Below are 20,115 nucleotides of genomic sequence, written 5' to 3' on the forward strand. Positions count from 1 at the left end.
CAGTAGAGGCAAAAAGGGGGTATTTCGTGGTCATGTCAGGGCAGACTGGAGGAAGGCTCAGATCCTCAGGCTCCATAGTTTTCCCATTCCCCTGACATGCCAGCGGAACTGAGGAAAATATATGCCAGCCCCAGAGATGGCATACATAATTTCCCTCCCATTGCACCCAATGGAAAGACTATAATAAAAGTAAAGAAAAAAATGAAAAGCTGTGAGGGAAGAAGAAAAATTGTACTCCTTCTGCCCGTCCACCCTGCCTGTTCAAGTCCAGCAGTGCAGTTTCTCCACCTTGGGATTTCCCCTTGCCACCAGTAGAATGTGATTATTATATTAATATTTCTTAGATGTGTTTCTCGAAAAAGACTCAAGGTGACTTACAACAACATTTTAAATTTTATATTGTATTTTGTGTTGAATTTTCTGGTTTTAATTGTTGTGAACCACCCAGACAGCTTCGGCTACTGGGTGGTATAGAAATGTAATAAATAAATAAAATTAAAACATAAAAAATTAAAAAGCTAAAACATAATCCATTAAAGCACTATCACCCCATAAATATAATAGTTGTGGTAGTAATAGTAGTAGTAGTAGTAGTAGAAATCACTTTAGTGTACACTTCTGGTTTTCAAGGTTCTGTGGATCCTTGGCGTCCCCTGGAAGGTTTTTTTGATGAGAAGAGGAATAATGGTGGTCACGGAGAGCTACCTCACCACTATTGATCCTCTCCTGCAATGTGCAACCCACACAGAAGAAGAGTTAAGTCTGTTCTAGGGCTTGAAACAGTAAGGCCCATGAACCATGGGCCATGCCCCTCATGAACTAAGTGGGCAGAATTTAGGCTTGCAGGATTTTTTATTGTTACTAGAACCCCAAGGTCCAGACCTGTAGAAAGGGGTAAAACAATGGCGGGGGTGGCACCATATGTAAAATGGCTCAGGAGATAGAGGGGCTGTTCGCACAACACGCTAAACCCACACTCAGTGGTTGAGTGCAGGTTGTTTTGAACCATGGGTTGTTTGTTGAACTGTGGGTGAGTGTCTGAATGCAGCACATTTTCTGCAGGGTGGGTTATCATGTTGTCTGAACACAGCCCAGGTGGCTTGTTAGCCACCCTGAGCAACCCAACAACAAACCATGGGTTCTTGAGGTGGCTTGGTCGAGAAAATAAGCCACACTGTATGGTTAACAAGCTACCCAGGCTGTGTTCAAGTGTGGGTTAGTGTGTTGTGTGAACAGCTCCTGTATTACTTAGTGCATCTCAAGAGCCATACCCCGGGAGAACTTGCGAATACAACTACAAGTTTACATCTGAGTTACTCCAGATCAGGGATTCTAACACAAAACTCCAAAACTGGCTGTGGAGTTGCACAAAGACCTGGTCAAAAGACAACCAATTAAAACCATATTTTACAGGAGAGGAACAATGAGGTTGAGAAAGAAGGTCAAATGACTGGGAATCAGAAAGTCTTGCTGGTCTATTCAAAATCACCCAGGTATCTATCAGTAGATCCTGATCCACGTTCAGCCCACCCTGCTCTAGAATAGGCCACAGATTCCTTTAGGGGTTTTATGGCAGTCAAGCCAATGTAGACTAGCAACTGTTTATTGAAAGGAGAAAATGGCTTACACCATCCAGAACATGTGAATTCCATAGGGCTGTCATTGTTGTCAAGCCTATCCATGTATCTCAATGTCCCAGTCTTTCTGGAAAAAAAATCTGCGTAAGAGGCCTTTGAGAGTTACCCGCTACGTTGACACATGACACTCTGTGTCCAGCAGGTAAGCTATTGATATGGGAGCACGAGTATGGCACACTAACAACAATGCTCCCCTCACCACTGAGAACCAGCCCTGTGGTGGTATCCTTGCCTGTAAGATATGTCACATGCAGAGTGATATTATTTGGAGAGGATCATTAACATATTTGCCAGAAAACTAATATTTTAACTGTTCTTCAGGCCATGTTTTATAAAAACCTGTGGTTTTAAGTTAGCCTAAAATAAGGCCTTCACAACTGCATGTATTATGAGGATCAGGCTGCCTATTTCCTAGCTCAGCAAGTGAATGCACAAACAGAACCATACACGTGGCATGCAGCATTTTGATAGTTTCCTCACTGCCTTTTTAAAAACAGCTGGAAGCCAAGAATTTCTAAGCCTTGGAGAACATGCCTGGTGATGCCTTTGAAGGTGATGCCATTTAATAGAAAGGATGGTTGACACAGTTGTTAGCAGGGGTCTTTTTAGTGGATAAACGGACCTTGAGCTAATGGGGAAATCTATTTCTTTTCAATGACACCTCAATGACTGACAATGGCCATTAGTGAAAGATATCATACTGTGGACATTTTACATTCACTATCATTCTCACTATAAAGGGATCACCAGAGAAATATTAAGGTTAAGAGCACAAGGAATAAAACATCAGTAGTAAAAAGGTGAAATCCAGGCTGCCACCAATGGTCTCTCTTCCACACAGAGTAAAACAACAACTGGAAAACACATCCACAAGAAATGAGGGGAAAGGTTTTAGTAAATGTATAAGAAAAATCAATGAAAAGTCTTGCAGCAGCTTAAAGTTGAACAAATTATGGCATAAGCTTTCGCAGCCTACAGTCTGCTTCATCAGATGCATGAAGTGTTATCCTGAGTTTATTTAGTTATTTACTTTATTTTGTTTGCAAAAATACATAAACTGCTCTAAAAGATTCCTGTGTGCTGAACGGTAAAGAAAAAAAATCAAAATATGAAAGAATAGAAATATTTAAAATCAATTTATACCAATAAAACTGCGGCTAGTAATTCAAGAAAAGCTTCTTTAAATAAAAATATTCCAATATATAAGGTATGTGGGCCATTTAAAATAAAGCATGTGATTCTATTTGTCCACATAGTTTAAATGGGTAGCATGTGATGGTGACCTATTTGTAACTCATTTTATTTTATTTATTTGGAATATTTATCTCCTGATTTTCAACAAAAAGTTCTCAAAGCAGTTTAAACAGTAAAAAGGCAGCTTACAAACATGTTTCAATAAAGTTGTTTTCACATGTAGGTCTTCTGCCCTTGAATGAAAGAAAAAGACTCTCTCACCTTACGCAGGTTCTAGCTGACTTAGAAAGCAGGCCCTCCCTAGAAACACTTTCCCTAAGACCACACTCAGGAATGGATCAGATTGGGCTAGGAGAGCAGGGCTTGCAAGATCTACTTTGTTTTTGCCTACAACCCCGAGATCCACCAACTGGAACCTGATGCAAAAGTCACACACCTGGAATTAAAGAATTCTTAGCCCAGGAATTTATTTTGAGTACCACAACTTCATGGAACTCACCATCCTGGTTACCCCAAACTTTCTTCATTTCAGCAGTATTATATAGTGTGTTGGGGGAGAGAGGTTAAGAATAATTTAGTGGCTGCTATCATTAAAGAAATGGGAGTTAAAAATCCTTGCTGATCTACTGCAAATCATCCAGAGATCTACCAGTAGCTCCAGATGTACTTTCTGCCCACTCTTGCCATACAGTTACACCCTCAGACAGCTGACAATGGCAGTTAGAAGCCTCACAGGAGGGGAAGTGATGGACTTGCCTTCCTCCCTTGACAATGTCTGGGCCAAAACAAACAATACTTTAAATTCATATCTAGCTGCTAAGTCCAGTGCGAGTAGGCTTCTGCTCATGAACTAAGGATTCCCCTTACTTTCCTCCCGACTATGCCCTCCCAGGCCTCTCCCCAAAATCTGCTCCAGAGGGTTCCCAATCCTCTGGAACAGATTTAAGGGGCTCATGGGGGTATGCGGGGTGGCTGGGGGGTGGGGTGGGGAAATCCATTCTGCCAGCAGTGTCCATTCTGCTGGCAGACTGACACCACTTGATACAATCCTTTGCCTGAATGCACAACATTCTCCCAAGGGGATTTGGTACTCATCTTTTCCTAACAGCAATCCACACCCCCCTGCCCTCCCATGTCTCATAGCAAACCACTTTAAACAGAGGTCATGTTTTGAGTGTGGCATTTTCTGATAAAGTATGAAGATCTGCTTTTCAAAGAGAAAAGTACAAAAATCCTGACTTGGTCAGCCTAAAACAGGTCTTTGGATCCTAGCCTATATATTTAAATTAGTCAAGCTGAAATCCTACATGTACTTACCTGCATGGGATTTATTTCTGATTAAACATGCCACTAGGAACTGAACTTTGTAGACTCATGTCTGACATTCTTTATTCATGCACTAAACAAAATATGTTTAGATGGTGTTTGGAAAGTAATGGCAAAATGGCTCCCTGCATTGGATTGGATCCAGATTTTGTCACACTTAATCATGACTAATTTAATTCCCATTGATTTCACTGGGTCTACTCTAAGTATGACTAAGTCTGGATCCAACTGAGTTCATATAGAAATTACCATTACTTTCAGAAATGTTATTTTTTCTGTTATGTTCACGGGCCTTCACAAAAAAGAGGGTGGAGGCAATAGCCTAAGACACCCTTTGAACATAATCTTTATCCCATATCATACTGTTTCTGGAGTTACCAACAGGATTGAGATTATGACAATAACAACTTGTTCAACAATACAATTAGTTTTATTGCCAGCAAAATATCATTTCTCTAAATCACAGTACTGACTTTGTTTTGGTGTAGTTAGAAGTCCAAGTGAAAAGGGCTGCATTCTGACCATCCTGAGTGGTTTGGAGATCAGGAATGAACAGTGGTATACCTTTGGCTCACACACTTCCTTTCCCCCACATAAGGAAAGGAGAATAGAAGCTTCTGCTTTTAACTAGCAGCAAACTATAGTTTTCCAGTTCACCTGACTGTTCCAAATTATGGTCTGCACAAACTATAGTGTATCCTCAAATTAGGCTCCCATACTATGGTTTTATCGTGATCTGAGGGCAAACTATGGTTTATGGCTGCAGGATAGGTGAAGCTGAGCAGGCCTAGTCCCCTTTGCTCCTCCACTGGAAGAATGAGGAGGACTGGGCCAACTTGGCTTTGCTCCTCCACCTGGTGTTTGGATCACTTCTCCATCTGTTGCCTCAGCTGGGGGATCACCTGCAATTGGGAGGGGGAACGGCAGCATAAGGGAATCCCTGCTGATCACAGATCAGAGATAGCAGCGGGGATTCCTCTCCTGCTGTGTCCCCAAGCTCCTGGCAGGGGCGGGTCTTGAGGAGGGGTGGGCTTGCAGAGCCAATGGGGCAGGGCCTACAGAGGGAGCAGGAATCTCCACAGATTGGAGGTTCCGCACCTCTGGTTTACACAAACCAGTCTGCTGCACTCAGACAAAATGTCAATCTATGATTTGCCACAAATTAGAAGGTTCTAATCTCCTCTCCTTGCTTGCCAAGGAAAGGGAAAAGCGAGGAGGAACCATGGTTTGTCATTTATGTCTGAACTGAGCCAATGCTTTTAATGTCTTATGGAGACCAGCAAGCATCGAACAAACTCCACTGTCAGGAAACATGATGCATGTACAAATGAGGTGACACATAAATCAAGAAAAAAAGAAAGACAGAGAGAGAGAGGGAGGGAGGGAGAGAGGGAGGGAGGGAGGGAGGGAGGGAGAAAGAAAGATTCTTGTTAGATTTAGCTTACCTCATCAGAGCCAGATCCAAAAATCAGCAGGTCAAAAGGTATTGCAGCAACCATGTCAATTAGGAACCAGCCTTTGAAGTAGTGAATTGCTATTTTTGCTGGGTCACTTACCACTTCTTCATTCTTGTTTACATACGTTGTTCGGAAGTTTATGAGAATGTCAATGATAAACATAATGTCCACAATCAAGTCTACCATGTTCAGTGGATTGCACGAATAGCCACACACCCGCCTCTTCTGTTCTTCACTGTCATTGAGAAGGAAGGCTGCGGAGTAAGGGGTGAATATGGCAGTGTAGATCACAAGCAATAAAATGAGCCAGTCCCAGACTGCCTTGAAAGGACTGTAGTGCAATATAGTAAACTTGTTGATGCGGGGTGTTTGGAGTTTATATTCTGGCAGCACATCGGCTCCCAGGGATAAGACCTAGGAAAATTTAAACAAAACAAAAATACAAGAAGTCAAGGATAAACTGTCTACAGCAGAAATATATATGTATTTTTTAAAGGAAGTAGCTATTTTTAATTTAGAACTTGCAACGCCATTATTATTTACTTATTTGGAATATGAGTATCTGCCAAAGTTCTTGAGGCAGCTTACAGTATATTTAAAATACAACACAATAGACAAGAGTTACTAGGGTGTGGAAAGAGCATCCAAGCCCCCCCCCCCCAGTCTTCAGACGCTCCAACTGCAACTTTGCTTCTGGAGCTCTGAGAATTGAACTCTGCTGGAGGAGCCCTCCTCTGCATCCCACCAATGTGAGACGTGGGACGGTGGGACATAGGAGAGGGCTTTTTCCGCTGTGGCACCCCTGGTTGTAGAATGCCCTCCCCTTGGAGGCCCAATTGATGCAGACATTAGTTTCATTTCGGCACCAAGTTAAAACATGACTTTTTATCAAAGCCTTTGAGGGCTAAAAGCATTCCCTAAAGTAACACACTGTTTTAACTGTTTCATTGTTTTAGATTTTAAATTGGTATTAGCTTGCTTAATGGTTTAATATGTTTTTAGCTTTTAAATTATTTGTTTTATACTGTCTAAATTGATTATCTGTACGCCACCCTGAGATCCTAATGATATATGGCAGGATATAAATGCTTGCAATAAATAAATAAAATAGCAGATCTCAGAGGAAATGATCCTGGCCCAGAAATAGCTGCTGGAGCTGCCAGACATTAGCCCCACACAGGGCGGGACTTTCTCACATGGGCTATTGCTTCTGTCTCTCGCAGCTTCTGACTCCTGGTGGTGGACGCAAAAGGCGCTGGGAGAACAAAGATGTTTTTAAAGGCGCCCCCCCCACACCCCCGTCCTTAGATCAGGGGTGATTAACCTCTTTCAGCCCAAGGGCGGAATTCAATTTTGGAGAAACGCTGGGGAGCTGCACTCCAGTGGTGGGTGGAGCCTAAGTCAAACAGGGTGGGACTGAAGGCAAAGGTAGAAGAATCAAAATACCAGCACGCTTTAACTTAAAACTCTTACTGACAGAAACTAAGCTTTAGGAAAGGTATTTCAACTTTTTGGAATGGAAATAAAGCTGTACAAAAGCCAGGAAATGACTAAAGATTGGTGTTTAGGGGAAAGGGCATGTCCATCTGAGGAACCCCGGAGGGCTGGACTGGAACCCCAGGAGGGCTGGATTTGACCTGAGGGCCTGAGCTTTTGAACCCCTGCCTTAGCTGTTCCAGCTGCTTCTGAATCTCTGAACCACAGCACCTCTGTCCATAGGAAACACTCACAGGTAGAATCAACGTGTGAGTGGGCCTGGACTGAATAGCCCTGACCCTTCATGTTCATGGGTATAGCAACTGCACATGCAAAGGCGTCCTCACTATAGATGTGTGCCGGGTATGTGTGGATGTCAGGGGTTGGGGCAAGCCGGCATGCACAATGTTGTGGGCAGGGCTAGCTAGCTGGTACAGTCTCACTCCCTGCTCACATGTTATTTAACATGTGAGTGTTTCTTAGGGAGAGGGCTGGTAGGTCTCACAGGAAATAACTCCAACTCAGAAAAGGCTGCCAGATCACTTCCCAGTTATGCAATTAAAGTCCCCTGAACATGGATATTTCAGCTCAGCATTCTACGCCTGTGTGATTTTTACTCAGTGCTTTCTTTGCATAAAAATTTAGAAACCAAATCTCTATGTTCTTGTCCTGCAAAAACATATCCATGTAAAGATTTCAGAATCCACCTACTGATCTCTTGGTACTAACCATGGTGCTGGAAGAAAAACATCTGAGCAAACTTTGATTCAATTTTCTTTCCCAAGGGACATTTAAATTTCTCAGCATCTTTCATTTAAGCCCCAGCAGAGCTGGTGTGTGGATTCATTCTGTAATATGTGAGTGTGTGTATGAACCACTGAGTTTAGGTACTTTAGTGGAACAGAAAAACAAAACAAAACAAAACAAAACCATGTGCTGGCTAGGTGCTGTACAAAAATGGAGTTCTACACCTTATGGCTGCTGTATCATGATTGTTCAGGACTGGGGTTGTCTCCTAGCTATGGGAGTGGAAAGTGTCCTGTGCCTTTGCTGAGCTTCATTGGACACAGCCAACAATAAGAATCTCAGGTATACCTGGAACTCTGGAACACAGTCTCTGTGTGGATTTTATTTGCACACATTCTAAGATATATTTAAAGAAGGTACTGAGACACACAATCCCATCTCAGGGCTGGCCCTACCATTAGGCAGAATGAGGGGACACCTCAGGCACCTGATGTTGGGTGGCATGAAAGGGCAGCAAATTGATAGTTATGTAATTTATGATTGTTGTAATTTTACTCCTATGGAGAAGCTCTTGTGGGATTTTCTACCTCAGGCGCCAAAATAACTTGACCAACCTTGGGTACTACCTTGATTGTAGGTAGGCAAATAACAACAACAACAACCATGTTCCATTCATTTTTAAGTATGGTTTCAGAGCTGTTAGTGACAGAATTGGAAAGAACTTTGCACAGCATAATGACAGAGAGAACAGATTTCATCTCACCTACCTGTTCCATGTAAAGAAATAAGCTCCAAACCCTACAATAAACTTGAGGAACATGGAAAAGCTCTAAAGAGTTATTCAAAGGGGAAGACAATAGCATTTGATTAGTGTTGTATGATTCTCTCTTCCATTTTCCATTCATATATATTTAGACCTATAGATAGGACATATAGATATATGTAGATACATAGACGTAGATATAGATTCAGGTACCAGATTAAACTGACTCCCCACTAGCAAACATAGATCTTTCTGTATTCTTTGCTAGTGAAACTCTTTTTATTTAACTTCTCATCAGTAGTTTTAAAATAACAACAACTCATGTAAGTTCTTTAATCACCTAAACAGTACCACCGGTTAAACAAAAACGCATACTGTGAAAATATGGTGAGAACACCAGGGGTTAGTAACCACTCTTTCTCTTTGAAAAGCACAGTAGGGAATGATTTAGCTCTACACAGATTATATAAGTTGCTTTCAAGCAGCCATTAAACAACATGGGCAAGGGGGCAGGAAATAAATCTATTATTTATTATTTGGCACTTAACTAACTGAGGCTGGCTGTATTGTTATGCATTAACAGCACTGGTTCATAACATAAGTGGAATTACCGTCTTTCTACATGAACCAGAGCAGCCCTCTTCCATACTTGCCACTCTTTGAAAATTTCAAAGGGAATGGATACACAGGCTCCTCCCGCTTCCCTGTCCATATTCATCTCGCCCAAAATGTCTTGTGTGGTTCTCTAACAGCCCTTCAAACAGAGGCCTGTCCTCTATAAAGTAGGCCACAGGGCCACCCTACGAGTAGGGCAACTCTGAGGCAGCCAGCGTCAACAACGGAGCCAACAATAAAGAGATGGGCACCTGCTGAACGCTCACTGACAAGAGCCCCTGCAACCTGCTTGTTTACCTGCCTCTCACTCTGGCCCAGACAACGGTGGAGGTGTGAAGGAGGAACAACAGATGCCACTGCCTGGTTGCTTATTGCTTCTCTGCCTGGCAAGCCAGCAAGTGGTGTCCCTAATGAGGAACACGAACAGCAGCTGATACCTGTGCTGGTGAGGGAGAGGGGACCATTGCGGGTGTCTTGCCCAAGGGCTCTCCAAAACCTGAAGCTGGCACTTGTCCACATTTTTGTCCTCAGGTAACGTACAGTATAGACAGGCCCTAAGTCTAGGGTGGCAAGAAACTCTCCTTTCTGTGCTACAACCAGTACTGAGATGTTTCTCCAGCTATACAGCCCCCCAAAGCAAGCAAGTGTAACACTTTCTACAAGGTCTCTAAAGGGATTCACAGCGAAGGCGTTATACTGTGGCAACTGACATATCATTCAATTCCTCGGTTATCAACAGTAATACACATACAAGAATTTTACATAAATAACAATTCACACACCACAAAACAATAAAACAGAGCACAGCCCTCCCAAAGTTCTGTCTTCCAGATTGGGTCCACAACAAAAATATAAATAAAACTTCTCCCCGAAGCTTGATTTTTCTGCTGGCCAAGGAGGTAAAACAGTCTCTTCTCATTTCACCTCAGCTCTGGAGCAGTCTTCCCAAAGTGGATCAGAGCCCAGGAATACAGGAACAAACTTTACAGACAGCCCTTTATATAATATAAAAGAACATAAACAGACAAGGAACTCATCGTGTTTGTGGAAATCATGACTCTTTAAAAATGTTTTAAAGGAACCCTCACTACTAACCTGTCTCAAGGGTTCAGGGCCTTACAGAGAGGAGAAAGCAAGCTTCTTCCTAACTGGGATGAGGAGAAAGCCCATAATGGTGGCCACTCCCCATTTCACTCCCTTACTGAGCATGTGCAGGAATATTTCCCCTCCAAAATTCTTAAAGGGAAAATCTACCAGTGAGTTGCACAACGAAGCAAAAAGCATTGGGGTGCATGGTCATTAACATGAGTTATAACCACAGCAAAATGTTGCACAGCTTAAAAAATGCGGTACAGAGCACAATAAATATACTGGTAGTTCCTTAGGGCTTGTTCGTATAAAAGGAATTTTGCCAGCAAAATTGGGTTTCAAATCTAAATGCCATCACCACTTCTTAAAAAAAAAAAAATGTTCCCTAGAGCTGAAAAGGTGGGTTGATTTTCTGCTGCCATTTTCATTAGTTGTCTGATTTCTTTGCACCATAGGATTCTCCTCCTGTGCAAATCAAGAGGAGTCACAATTCTTCTCTGCTTTGTCTCCATTGAAGTCATCAGATTGTATCCAGCCAGGGCAATTTCTTCCATTTTCTTGTAAAAAAAGAATGACTAAAAAGCTGTACTTGCCTGGATCTCCTAAAGAAAAGCCTGAAATCCGAATGTAGGTCCTAAAGCCATAACAAAGTGGAAGTGCAGGTGCACAAGTGAAAATTAAGCCAACAGTTACCCCCTGATGACAACCACTATTTCATTTTTGATGACATGAGGTGCTAACAAGACTGCATTAATTCTTGGAGAATGGCAGAGAAAATCATTTTGATCTTTACTTGATACCACCTGAGCACCGTTTTTCTGCCAGTACAAAACACATCTGAGTTTACATCGAAAAGGTAGTTCCTTGCAATACACGCCCCAGTTTTAGCAATACTCATCTTCATAGTAATGTCTTATTTTCCACTGAATTCTTCTATGTAGCAAAATTTGACATACTTCTATTTGCCTTAAAACACACACGCATACAAAATCAGTTCAACAGCACTTGCAAAATGCTGAACATGCCTTCTGTTAGTTGGACTGAGAAAACCACAAGATACTTTATGTTAAATGCACTATATTTAAGAAATTTAATTGCTGACGGACTCAGCTAATTAAATTCCCGCTAAGAACTAAAAAGGTGTCAAGATATGTAAAAATGCAGAACTGAAGAAAAATACTAATCTCAAGTTAAATGGTTCGGATACTTTTAAATATCCTTTGCTAATCCTTACCAAAAAAACACAAGCTGGACTAATGAATTAATAACGCAAGGATGGATTCTCAGAATCTCACATTTTAGAGGCTCCCTACGGTGCCCAACCTACCTCACAGGGTTACTGTTGTGGGGATAAAATGGAGAGGAGGAAGATAATGTAAGCTGCCTTGGGTTCCTTGCAAGAGGAAAAAAGGCGGGATATAAATGCAATAAATAAATATAAATAAATTTAAAATGTTGCAAACTTAAGGTGATTTCATACATGCAATCGTACTTTCTCCAGCCTGGAGAGTGTATGGGAAATGGCAATGCGGGGATCGACAGGGTACAAAAGCTGCGAACATACAAGGTTGGTCCCAGACTAAGTTAGTCATGCTTTAGACCAAGTGAAATCAATGGGACTTAATTTAATCATGACTGACTTGTTCCATTGATTTCAATGGGACTGAAGCCTCCCCAACATAGGGTGCTTCCAGGCACCATCACCCTGCCTCATTCGTGGAATTTTGTGGGGGGTGCAGACTTCATCTTCCACTCATAACTCTCCAGTGTTTCCCCTACCACTTCTTCTATCTTTTCTCTTACCATGGAAAATCTGCTAAGAGAAAAAAGATGGAATAGCAGCACAGTGTGATCTGGCTATGACCGCTTTGTCTGGAAGTACCCTGAGTTGGCATCGAACACACAGTCTGAAGTGATTTCCACAATAATTCATTCAACTTCCAAAAGTGATTGCATAAAACAAAGCAGAATTTGTCCATGTGTTGTTGATGGGGAGCAGATTCACACATTACATTTCTCCACATGATCCTGAATCAAGGATTGGTTGTGAAGAATCAAAGAGAGAGGGAAAATAAGTGTTGCATGGATGAAGGGAACTGGCCTTAGCTACTTCAGAGCAGGAAGCTAAAGAAGTCAACACAGGCTTATCAATATCTGGCAGCCTGGTTAAGCATGTGTTTGTTCATCTTCCTTACCTTAAGACAGCCTTCCCCAACTTGGTGCCCTCCAGATATTTTGGATATCAACTCCCATCAGTCCCAGCCAGCATGGCCTATGGTCAGGAATGTTGGGAGTTGTAGTCCAAAACATCTGAAGGACACCAGGTTGGGGGAGGCTACCTTAAGATGACTGAAACTGTCATATCATGAGAATATCTCTTGTGGGCATTTGAGATTTTGGGGATGTTCCCTAACTACAGAGTTTAGGAAGCTTGGTATGATCCCTTGGAAACAAAACAGGCTTTAGGTTAGTTTCACTGTCCTTTTTGTTTCTTAGTAGTTGTTAGTTAAGTCCAGGCAGGTATCAGAAGAAGCCTTGGCTCTAATAAAGTTCTTAATCTCTGCTCCACTGGATGTTAGTGGAAATAGTACAGAAACTTTTTTTTAAACCACCTTTTATTCAAGTTTAGGATTTAATTCTATTTTAATATACAGAGAAGCTCCTCCACAATTATAACTGCAAGGATCTATATCTGTATCTACCTGAATGTGGACCTTTCTACCTGAATGTAAGAAGAAAAAGTTCAAACAAGTCCCACATTAGCATTTTAGGTGCCACTAAATTGTAAATCAGTATTATCATACTCCTTATATTCATTTCCCTGGGGCTCAGAAAGTACAGGACATGAACTAATAGCCATACAATTTATTACAACCTCAATAGTGGAGTTAATTATCTAGTACAACCAACAGGAAAAAAAATAAATAAACCAAGGCTGCAGAAGAAAAGACTCTCATTATTGGCCATCTAATCCTCTCAAATTCCCAGTTAGAATTAAATATTTCTAAAGAATTTAGGATTTAATATAATTGGAGAGGACAATGATTTCAAATCAGAGTGCTCAGCAAGGGCAAAACACCATGCAGCCCAGATAGCAATAATATGCAATTTGCTGTTCTGAACTGCCACTGTTAGTTGCACAGTGACTTTTTCAGGTCTCTGAAATGCTACAGTTCAATGTTTGAGAGACTATGCTTATAGAGATGCTTTTGGATGGCCATGAGGACAGCAGGATCACCATCGTGCTAATTCAGCTGGAGCTGAACAAGTATCACATTTGATTTTTGCATCAAAAGCTGCCCTTTTGACAAAGTAGAACTTTTAGCTGGAAAAGCAGGTAACCTACAAAAAGACTGGAAGTTCTTTGAGGAGGTTTCAGTGGAAATAGCTCTCCAGCCTTGGAGCCATGGATCTCCCAGGCAAGCCATCACAGGCAACCTGTCCACAGCTTCTGCTTAAATATCACCCTCACTGAGGGCATTTAAGGAGGGGCTGGACAGCCACCTGTCAAGTATGCTGTAGTTGCATCCTGCATTGCACATCCTGCATGGAGCTGGGGGCTGGACCTGATGACCTCCAGAATCCCTTCCCACTCTTACGATTCCGTGACCAGGGTCCCCAACCTCTTTGGGTTGGTGGGCACATTTGGAATTTTGAGAGAATGTTGTGGCAGTTTCACAAAATGGCTGCCATGGGGTGGGGGAGCTTGCCCATTCATAAAATGGCTACTTTGGTAGGCCTGGTCAGTCAAAAAACACTCATTTCCCAGAAGAGAAACTGGTGAGATTGAAAGACAAGTGACTTGCCCAAGAACCTAAGTACAAGGCTGAAACACACAAAAAACACTATTTTGAAGCCAAATAAAGATGGTGCTGGGGGGCAATCCTTCACTATGCATGACAGCTTCCTAGTTGAAAAAAATATCTTAAGAAATAAAATAAAAATTGGGAGGCGCAGGAGCCTGGCAGTGCCAAGAAAAGTGTCGACAGGCACATTGGTGCCCACTAGCACTATGTTGAGGATCTCAGTTCTATGATAGGCCTTCAAGGAATATGCCAGGAGAAGCTTGGAAGCACTGCATAGTCCTAGAAAGGACCACAATGGAGAAGCTCTGTGGCATTGGCTAAAAAGCCATATAATTCCTGGGAAGCACTCAAGGGTTCCGGCCCAGCCTATCTTAAGGAGCGCCTCCAGCAGCACCAGACAGGCCGCTTAACAAGATCAGCCTCGGATGGCCTTCTCTCTGTCCCATCAGCCAGGACAGCTAGACTGGTGGGGACAAGGGAGAGGGCCCTTTCTGTGGTGGCCCCCACTCTGTGGAACTCCCTCCCTAGGGAACTCCGTCATGCCCCCTCTTTAATGAGCTTCCGTCGTGCATTAAAAACGTGGTTGTTCAGGCAGGCATTTGGGGTGGGTTAGGGTATTTTAGAAAATGTTTTTATTGTAGAATTTTATTGTTTTAAACTGTTTTATTGTATGTTGTACATCACCCAGAGTGGCTGGGTGACCAGCCAGATGGGCGATTAATAAATTTAATAATAAAAAAATAATAAATGAGGCAGTTTAGAAGTGCTTTGCTTTTGGGAAGCCATGCAGTCCCCATATCAGAAGTATGCAACCTCAATGGAAAAAATGGTTGTGGCTCATCCCTAATTATTTTCCTTCTAAATAAGTTCTCATGCTTTGTTTTCCACTTCCCAGTATTTATATTAAAGAAAAGAAAGAGACTCAAGAAGTGATAGCGATGTGAGTGGGGTCACCTTTATATTGACTGAAAATATCATCACTCAAAAGCATATAAGGATGCAGCCAAGAAGACAGGAAGGTCTCTGAACTCAAGCTTCAAGCCCACACTTGCTGTATATGGCTGCCCGTGAACGCTGTGCATCATAGGCAGTATGCTGGTACGCATGTATGAGGAATTCAAGGATAAAATCCAACATATCCTACTTAGAGTAGACCCGTTGAAATGGCTAACTCATGTCCCATTCATTTCAGTGGGTATATGTTGGATTTTACCCTAATACTTTAGCACGACACAAAGCTATTTTGGTCTCTTAGTGATAAGCATCTCCCATTTGTGGCCAAGAAACAGTTTCAGCATTGCTGGTGTTGGCCTGGTTTTTAACTTCAAAATCTTTTAAATTTTTGAGTATTAAAAGTTTTATCATTTATCATTGCCCCGGGAGCTTTAGCTGCTGGGTGGTATAGAAATGTAATGAATGAATGAATGATCGTAAGTAAACCACCAATGTAGTCTGGGTCAAACAAAGATGTGGGTTCAAGGTGTTTTAACAGTAGGCTCAGCAACATGTTTAGTTAGCCAGCAAAATACAAAAATACAATGTACTTAAAGAGGGTGGAAAAGGTGAGGGAGATGTTGATGTCCATGAATACTGACATCTGTTGGAATACATTCACTAGAGAACAAACAAAAATCCTTCCAATTTCATAACAAAAACAGACCATTATCTCAGCCTCCCAGTTTGAATAGGGCTCTCTCCCAAGGAGATGCAATCACACTAGGATTTGTTTCATCCCCTACTCATGGTTCTTTATAGGTTCCTTAGACAGTGTCATGACCCTCCAGTTTTGCTTCTATGACTAAGCAGCACTTTTGGAGAGTTTTTTAGAGCAGGGAAAAAGTGGCATTTAATTGTGAAAGCGAAAGAAAGCATGATTTCCTCTTGTGTATTTACACAATTCCACTATACCACAGTACCACCTAGAGGTAATATAGCAGAAAAGCAGGAAAGGAAATGTTCCTTGTATAGTGCTTGGATCTCAATTCTGCAATGAAACTGAAAGTAGATACTGCGAAGTAACAGCTGATTAACAGCCTCATGTAGAAAAGTTTGTTGGGGCTTGGAAGTGTTCATTTATCACCTCCATTCTCTGCAAGCCATATGTGCCCTAAACGATCTCTGACCATTCTGGTTCTCAACCTCTTCTGTCTGTATACATGCCACCGGGAGACCAAAGCAGCAAGACCAGTATAAGCTGTGATGTCTACATGACAGGAGGTGAAACGTCAGCATGAATGTTATGCTATGCCAGTAGTTATTTTTCTATAAACTTCTAGGTTAGAACCAAGAGGAGGAAGGGACACACAGTTGTCATCTGATTTTTTTTTATACTCATGCATGCATACTTATATACAGAATACATGTGTGCCATATCAAGAGTGAAGGGCATGTGAGTATTAAATTAGGTGTGCATCTTAAAAACCAATCAACCCTGGAAAGTTCTTATTGATGTGAGTCTGAGTTTTAATTTTTTAATTTTAACTTTGTTATTTTATTTGTATTTTATTGTTAGCCACCCTGAGTACTATTTTTAGTGGAAAGGCGGGATATTCATGCAATAAATAAATAAATGCACTCCTTAAAAAAAAAAAGTATGTGCCAGTTATACCTTTGAACGTGCATAGAAAGTGAGAGCAGCATCTCAGTGACAGGCTTCTCCATATTACACTCAATTATTAGAACAGGTGTTTGCAGTAACCCAACAAAGACAGGTTTCCTGTATACATGGAGAGGTCTCTGTGAGCAAACAAGCCCATGCACAGTGGCTTTCTATAGATATTCTAATGAATATGCATAACTTGGGAGTGGAGCCTTCCACCGTGATGCAAGTCTTGCTTGAACATTGCAAGGAGCTTTAGGTCCTCAGTATCTTAGATGTCCAGATTCTGATTTTTCCCCAGTTCCCTTTACTTCATGCCTAATATCAATTTATTTATTTTAGAATACTTTATTCTGCCTGTCATATTCAACATATCCAGGTAGTTTGCAATAATAAAACTACGTTACAAATATACATTAAGCTAAAATGATTACTATACAATAAAACCAGTGGCCATGAATTAAAAATCATAGGACAGGTGTTATAAATCAACAAATGCAGAAGCAAATAAAAAGTAAACTGTAATAGGGTTGGTGCATGTTTTACTTCTGGGAGCTGAAGCATATTGGAGAAAGTAGGGGCCACCCAGGGAGGGATGTACGAATGGTATTTCCATTCCATCTGCATTTTGTGGGTTATCAGATGCCTTTCCTTCCATTGTCTGCTCATCAACAGAATTGGATTTTTTTTAGTTTCCGCATTTGTGCAAATTTGCATGTGCAAAAATGTGCAAATTCCCACAAAAAGTGCAAATCCCCCCCAAATGAGCATTTTCACATGTTAGCTTTTGGGGAAAATGCACATTTTCAGCCGCTTTTTAATTTATGCCTATTTTTCTATGATGAAATTTGCGCAAAATTCCTGAAGGTTCGAAAAATGGCCCGCAAGTCTGTGGAATCCACCCGACAGGGGAAAAGCTGGTCCAATGCAGAATCCGCAGGTGGGATTCATGAAAATCCAAACTCGTTTGGTTCCGTTGCGGATATCTCCAACATCCCTAATTCCATGTTGTCATCAGACTGGCATCTGCAGGCTGTGGCACAACCATGAAGATTTCCCATGATAATTGCAGCAGTCAGGCACATCTTCATGGGAAAAGGTGTTCTCTCAGATACCCTGATCCCAAGTTGTTTATACCAAGTTAAAATAGGTTAATACCAAACACAGAGCTGGCAATCTCGGCATGGTTGGCTACCTGCTGAAGGCCCACACCCCAGCAGGGGCCCACTGAGGAGTGGCTTCTCCTCTTTATCATTCCAACCTGCTTGTTCACCTGCCTCTCGCTCTTGCCAGACAATGGTGGTGGTGAGAAGGAGGCACAGTAAAGGTCACTGCCTACTTCTTCACCAGCCCTCTATCTGTCAAGTAAGCGAGTGGTACCAATTATGAGAAAGAGGATGAGGAGTAATATCAGCTGGTGACAATGGTGGTGAGAAGATTGACTCACTGAGGTAAGGATCCCATTGACGGTGTCTTGCCCCAATGCCCTCAGAAACCTGCAGCCATCACTGACCATAACCTTCAACTTGGGTCAGTAGCTAAGAGACCCTAATATACATTTTTAAAAACCCACAAGCAGAATTTCATTTATTGCATACTAATTTTCTCACGCAGAATTTCTTAGGACTTCTTTCCCCAAATGAATGGGACTTAAATCAATTAATATTTTTCTCTATATTATTCCCAACTGTAGATAAGTTTGTGCAGCATCATGTACCCTACTGTTCCAGGCTAGTACATAATAAAAAGGCACAATGTTTTCAGTTCAACTATCGTCTGCCTTTCTTCCCTCACTCTTACTTTATTAGTGATCCTAATGAACTTTTAGTGAAATTCTAAAATGAAACATTGAAATACGCCTGTGCTCACATGGTGTGCTTATGTGAGAAACACAACTGACTCTTTCTAGACTCTAGAACCTAGAGTATGAAGTGGAACAATTTAGAGAAAATGTTTTACATCAGCCACAATCCCATATATGTAGAAGGATTAAGGCTACAATCCTAAACAGACTTACTAGGGAGTAAGCCCCACTGAGCCCAATGGTATTTACTTCTGAGTAAACATGTTTAGGTTTACACTATTAGGCTGTAATCCTATACATACTTACCTTGGAGAAATCCCATTGAACACAATGAAGCTTACTTCTAAGTAAACATGCATAGGATTGTACTATCAGACTATTACAAGTCATAATTTCTAAATTTCATTATCTCTAAATTCTGTTGTTTTCTCTGATGAACAGAAAGTGTATTTTTGCAGAGGGCCAGCGTCAAGGTTAGGCATGGCTGGGCACCTGCCAAAGGCCCACAACCCAGCAGGGGCACACTGGCAAGAGTCCCCTGGAGCTGCTCCTCCTCTTCACCATGGCAACCTGCCTTTTCACCTGCCTCTCGCTCTGGCCCAGACAACACGGGTGGCGAGGAGGAGGAGAAGTAGATGCCACGGCCTACTTGCTCGCTGGCTCTCTCCCTATCAAACAAGCAAGCAAGCGGTAGCAATGAGGAGAAAGAGGATGAGGAGCGAGAGCGGCTGGTGACCATGGTGATGAGCAGGTAGCCTCACTGACAGAGGAGGCCCATTAAGGATGGGCCCTCCAAAACCCAGAGCGGGCACTGTTGCTGTAGTACATTTGTATAGTTTATATAATGACATTATGGTTGCAATGTTTTATGCATTTCGGTGAATGAATTTAACTTTTTTTAAAGGAAAAGTATAGATCTGTGCCCCAGGAGTTGTTCTTGCTGCCCGGTCTAAAATTCCTTTCATGTTGGTGGAGAAATGCATCATTCATGTAATGGCTCTAAACAGAGAGATTTACTCCATGCAGTTTAATGGTCTATAAATCTTACTCTACTAATTTGAAGGATATCATTGAAATGGGTATTAATTACTGCTCTCTTTTCACTGAGAGCTCATGGTAGGAAGTTTGCAACATTTTTCTTAGTTTTAGTTATTTATATTTATCTGCATCGTTATGAGACACCACATTTAGGCGCGGGCAACCAACCAACCAAGCACTGTGGTCCTCCCTTCTGTTTCTTGTCACCCCCCATTAAGCCAGCCTCCTAGGTGCCTCAAAATATTCTTAATGAATTAATCAAATGGGGTCTTTCCAGCATGTATTTTAATATCTGAGCTATGAAGTGGAAAAGAATCCGCCCTTATTGATTGCTTCCACAGTCTCAGCACCTTTAATGAGCAGATATGATTCACCCAGCAAGCAAGCAAGGAAGAAGGATCTGAACAATTTCTAACCACCATCACGCTAGATGTAGTTTCATCTGTGAGTTGATAATGTTTTCCCTGGGTTATTGATTTTTAAATAATATTTGAAAAGAATAAGATCAATTTAAACAGGCTTCATATCTCAAAACCTCCTTTAAACCAGTCTGCTGGCTGAAAA

General features: G+C 41.7%; 1 protein-coding gene across 1 annotated transcript in view; it reads right to left on the bottom strand.

Moving 5' to 3' along the window:
• KCNH7 (potassium voltage-gated channel subfamily H member 7) overlaps positions 1-20,115 on the bottom strand; it is a 430,246-nt gene that overhangs the window by 80,430 nt on the left and 329,701 nt on the right. Inside the window, exon 7 of the mRNA XM_084811821.1 lies at positions 5,603-6,028. Within this exon, the coding sequence (XP_084667947.1) occupies positions 5,603-6,028 (426 nt within the window). The remainder of the gene's footprint in view (positions 1-5,602; positions 6,029-20,115) is intronic.

Source organism: Heloderma suspectum, chromosome 1 (assembly GCF_057233095.1).
Source record: "Heloderma suspectum isolate Gila_16-S chromosome 1, 16-S_ref, whole genome shotgun sequence".
Lineage (NCBI taxonomy): Eukaryota > Metazoa > Chordata > Lepidosauria > Squamata > Helodermatidae > Heloderma > Heloderma suspectum.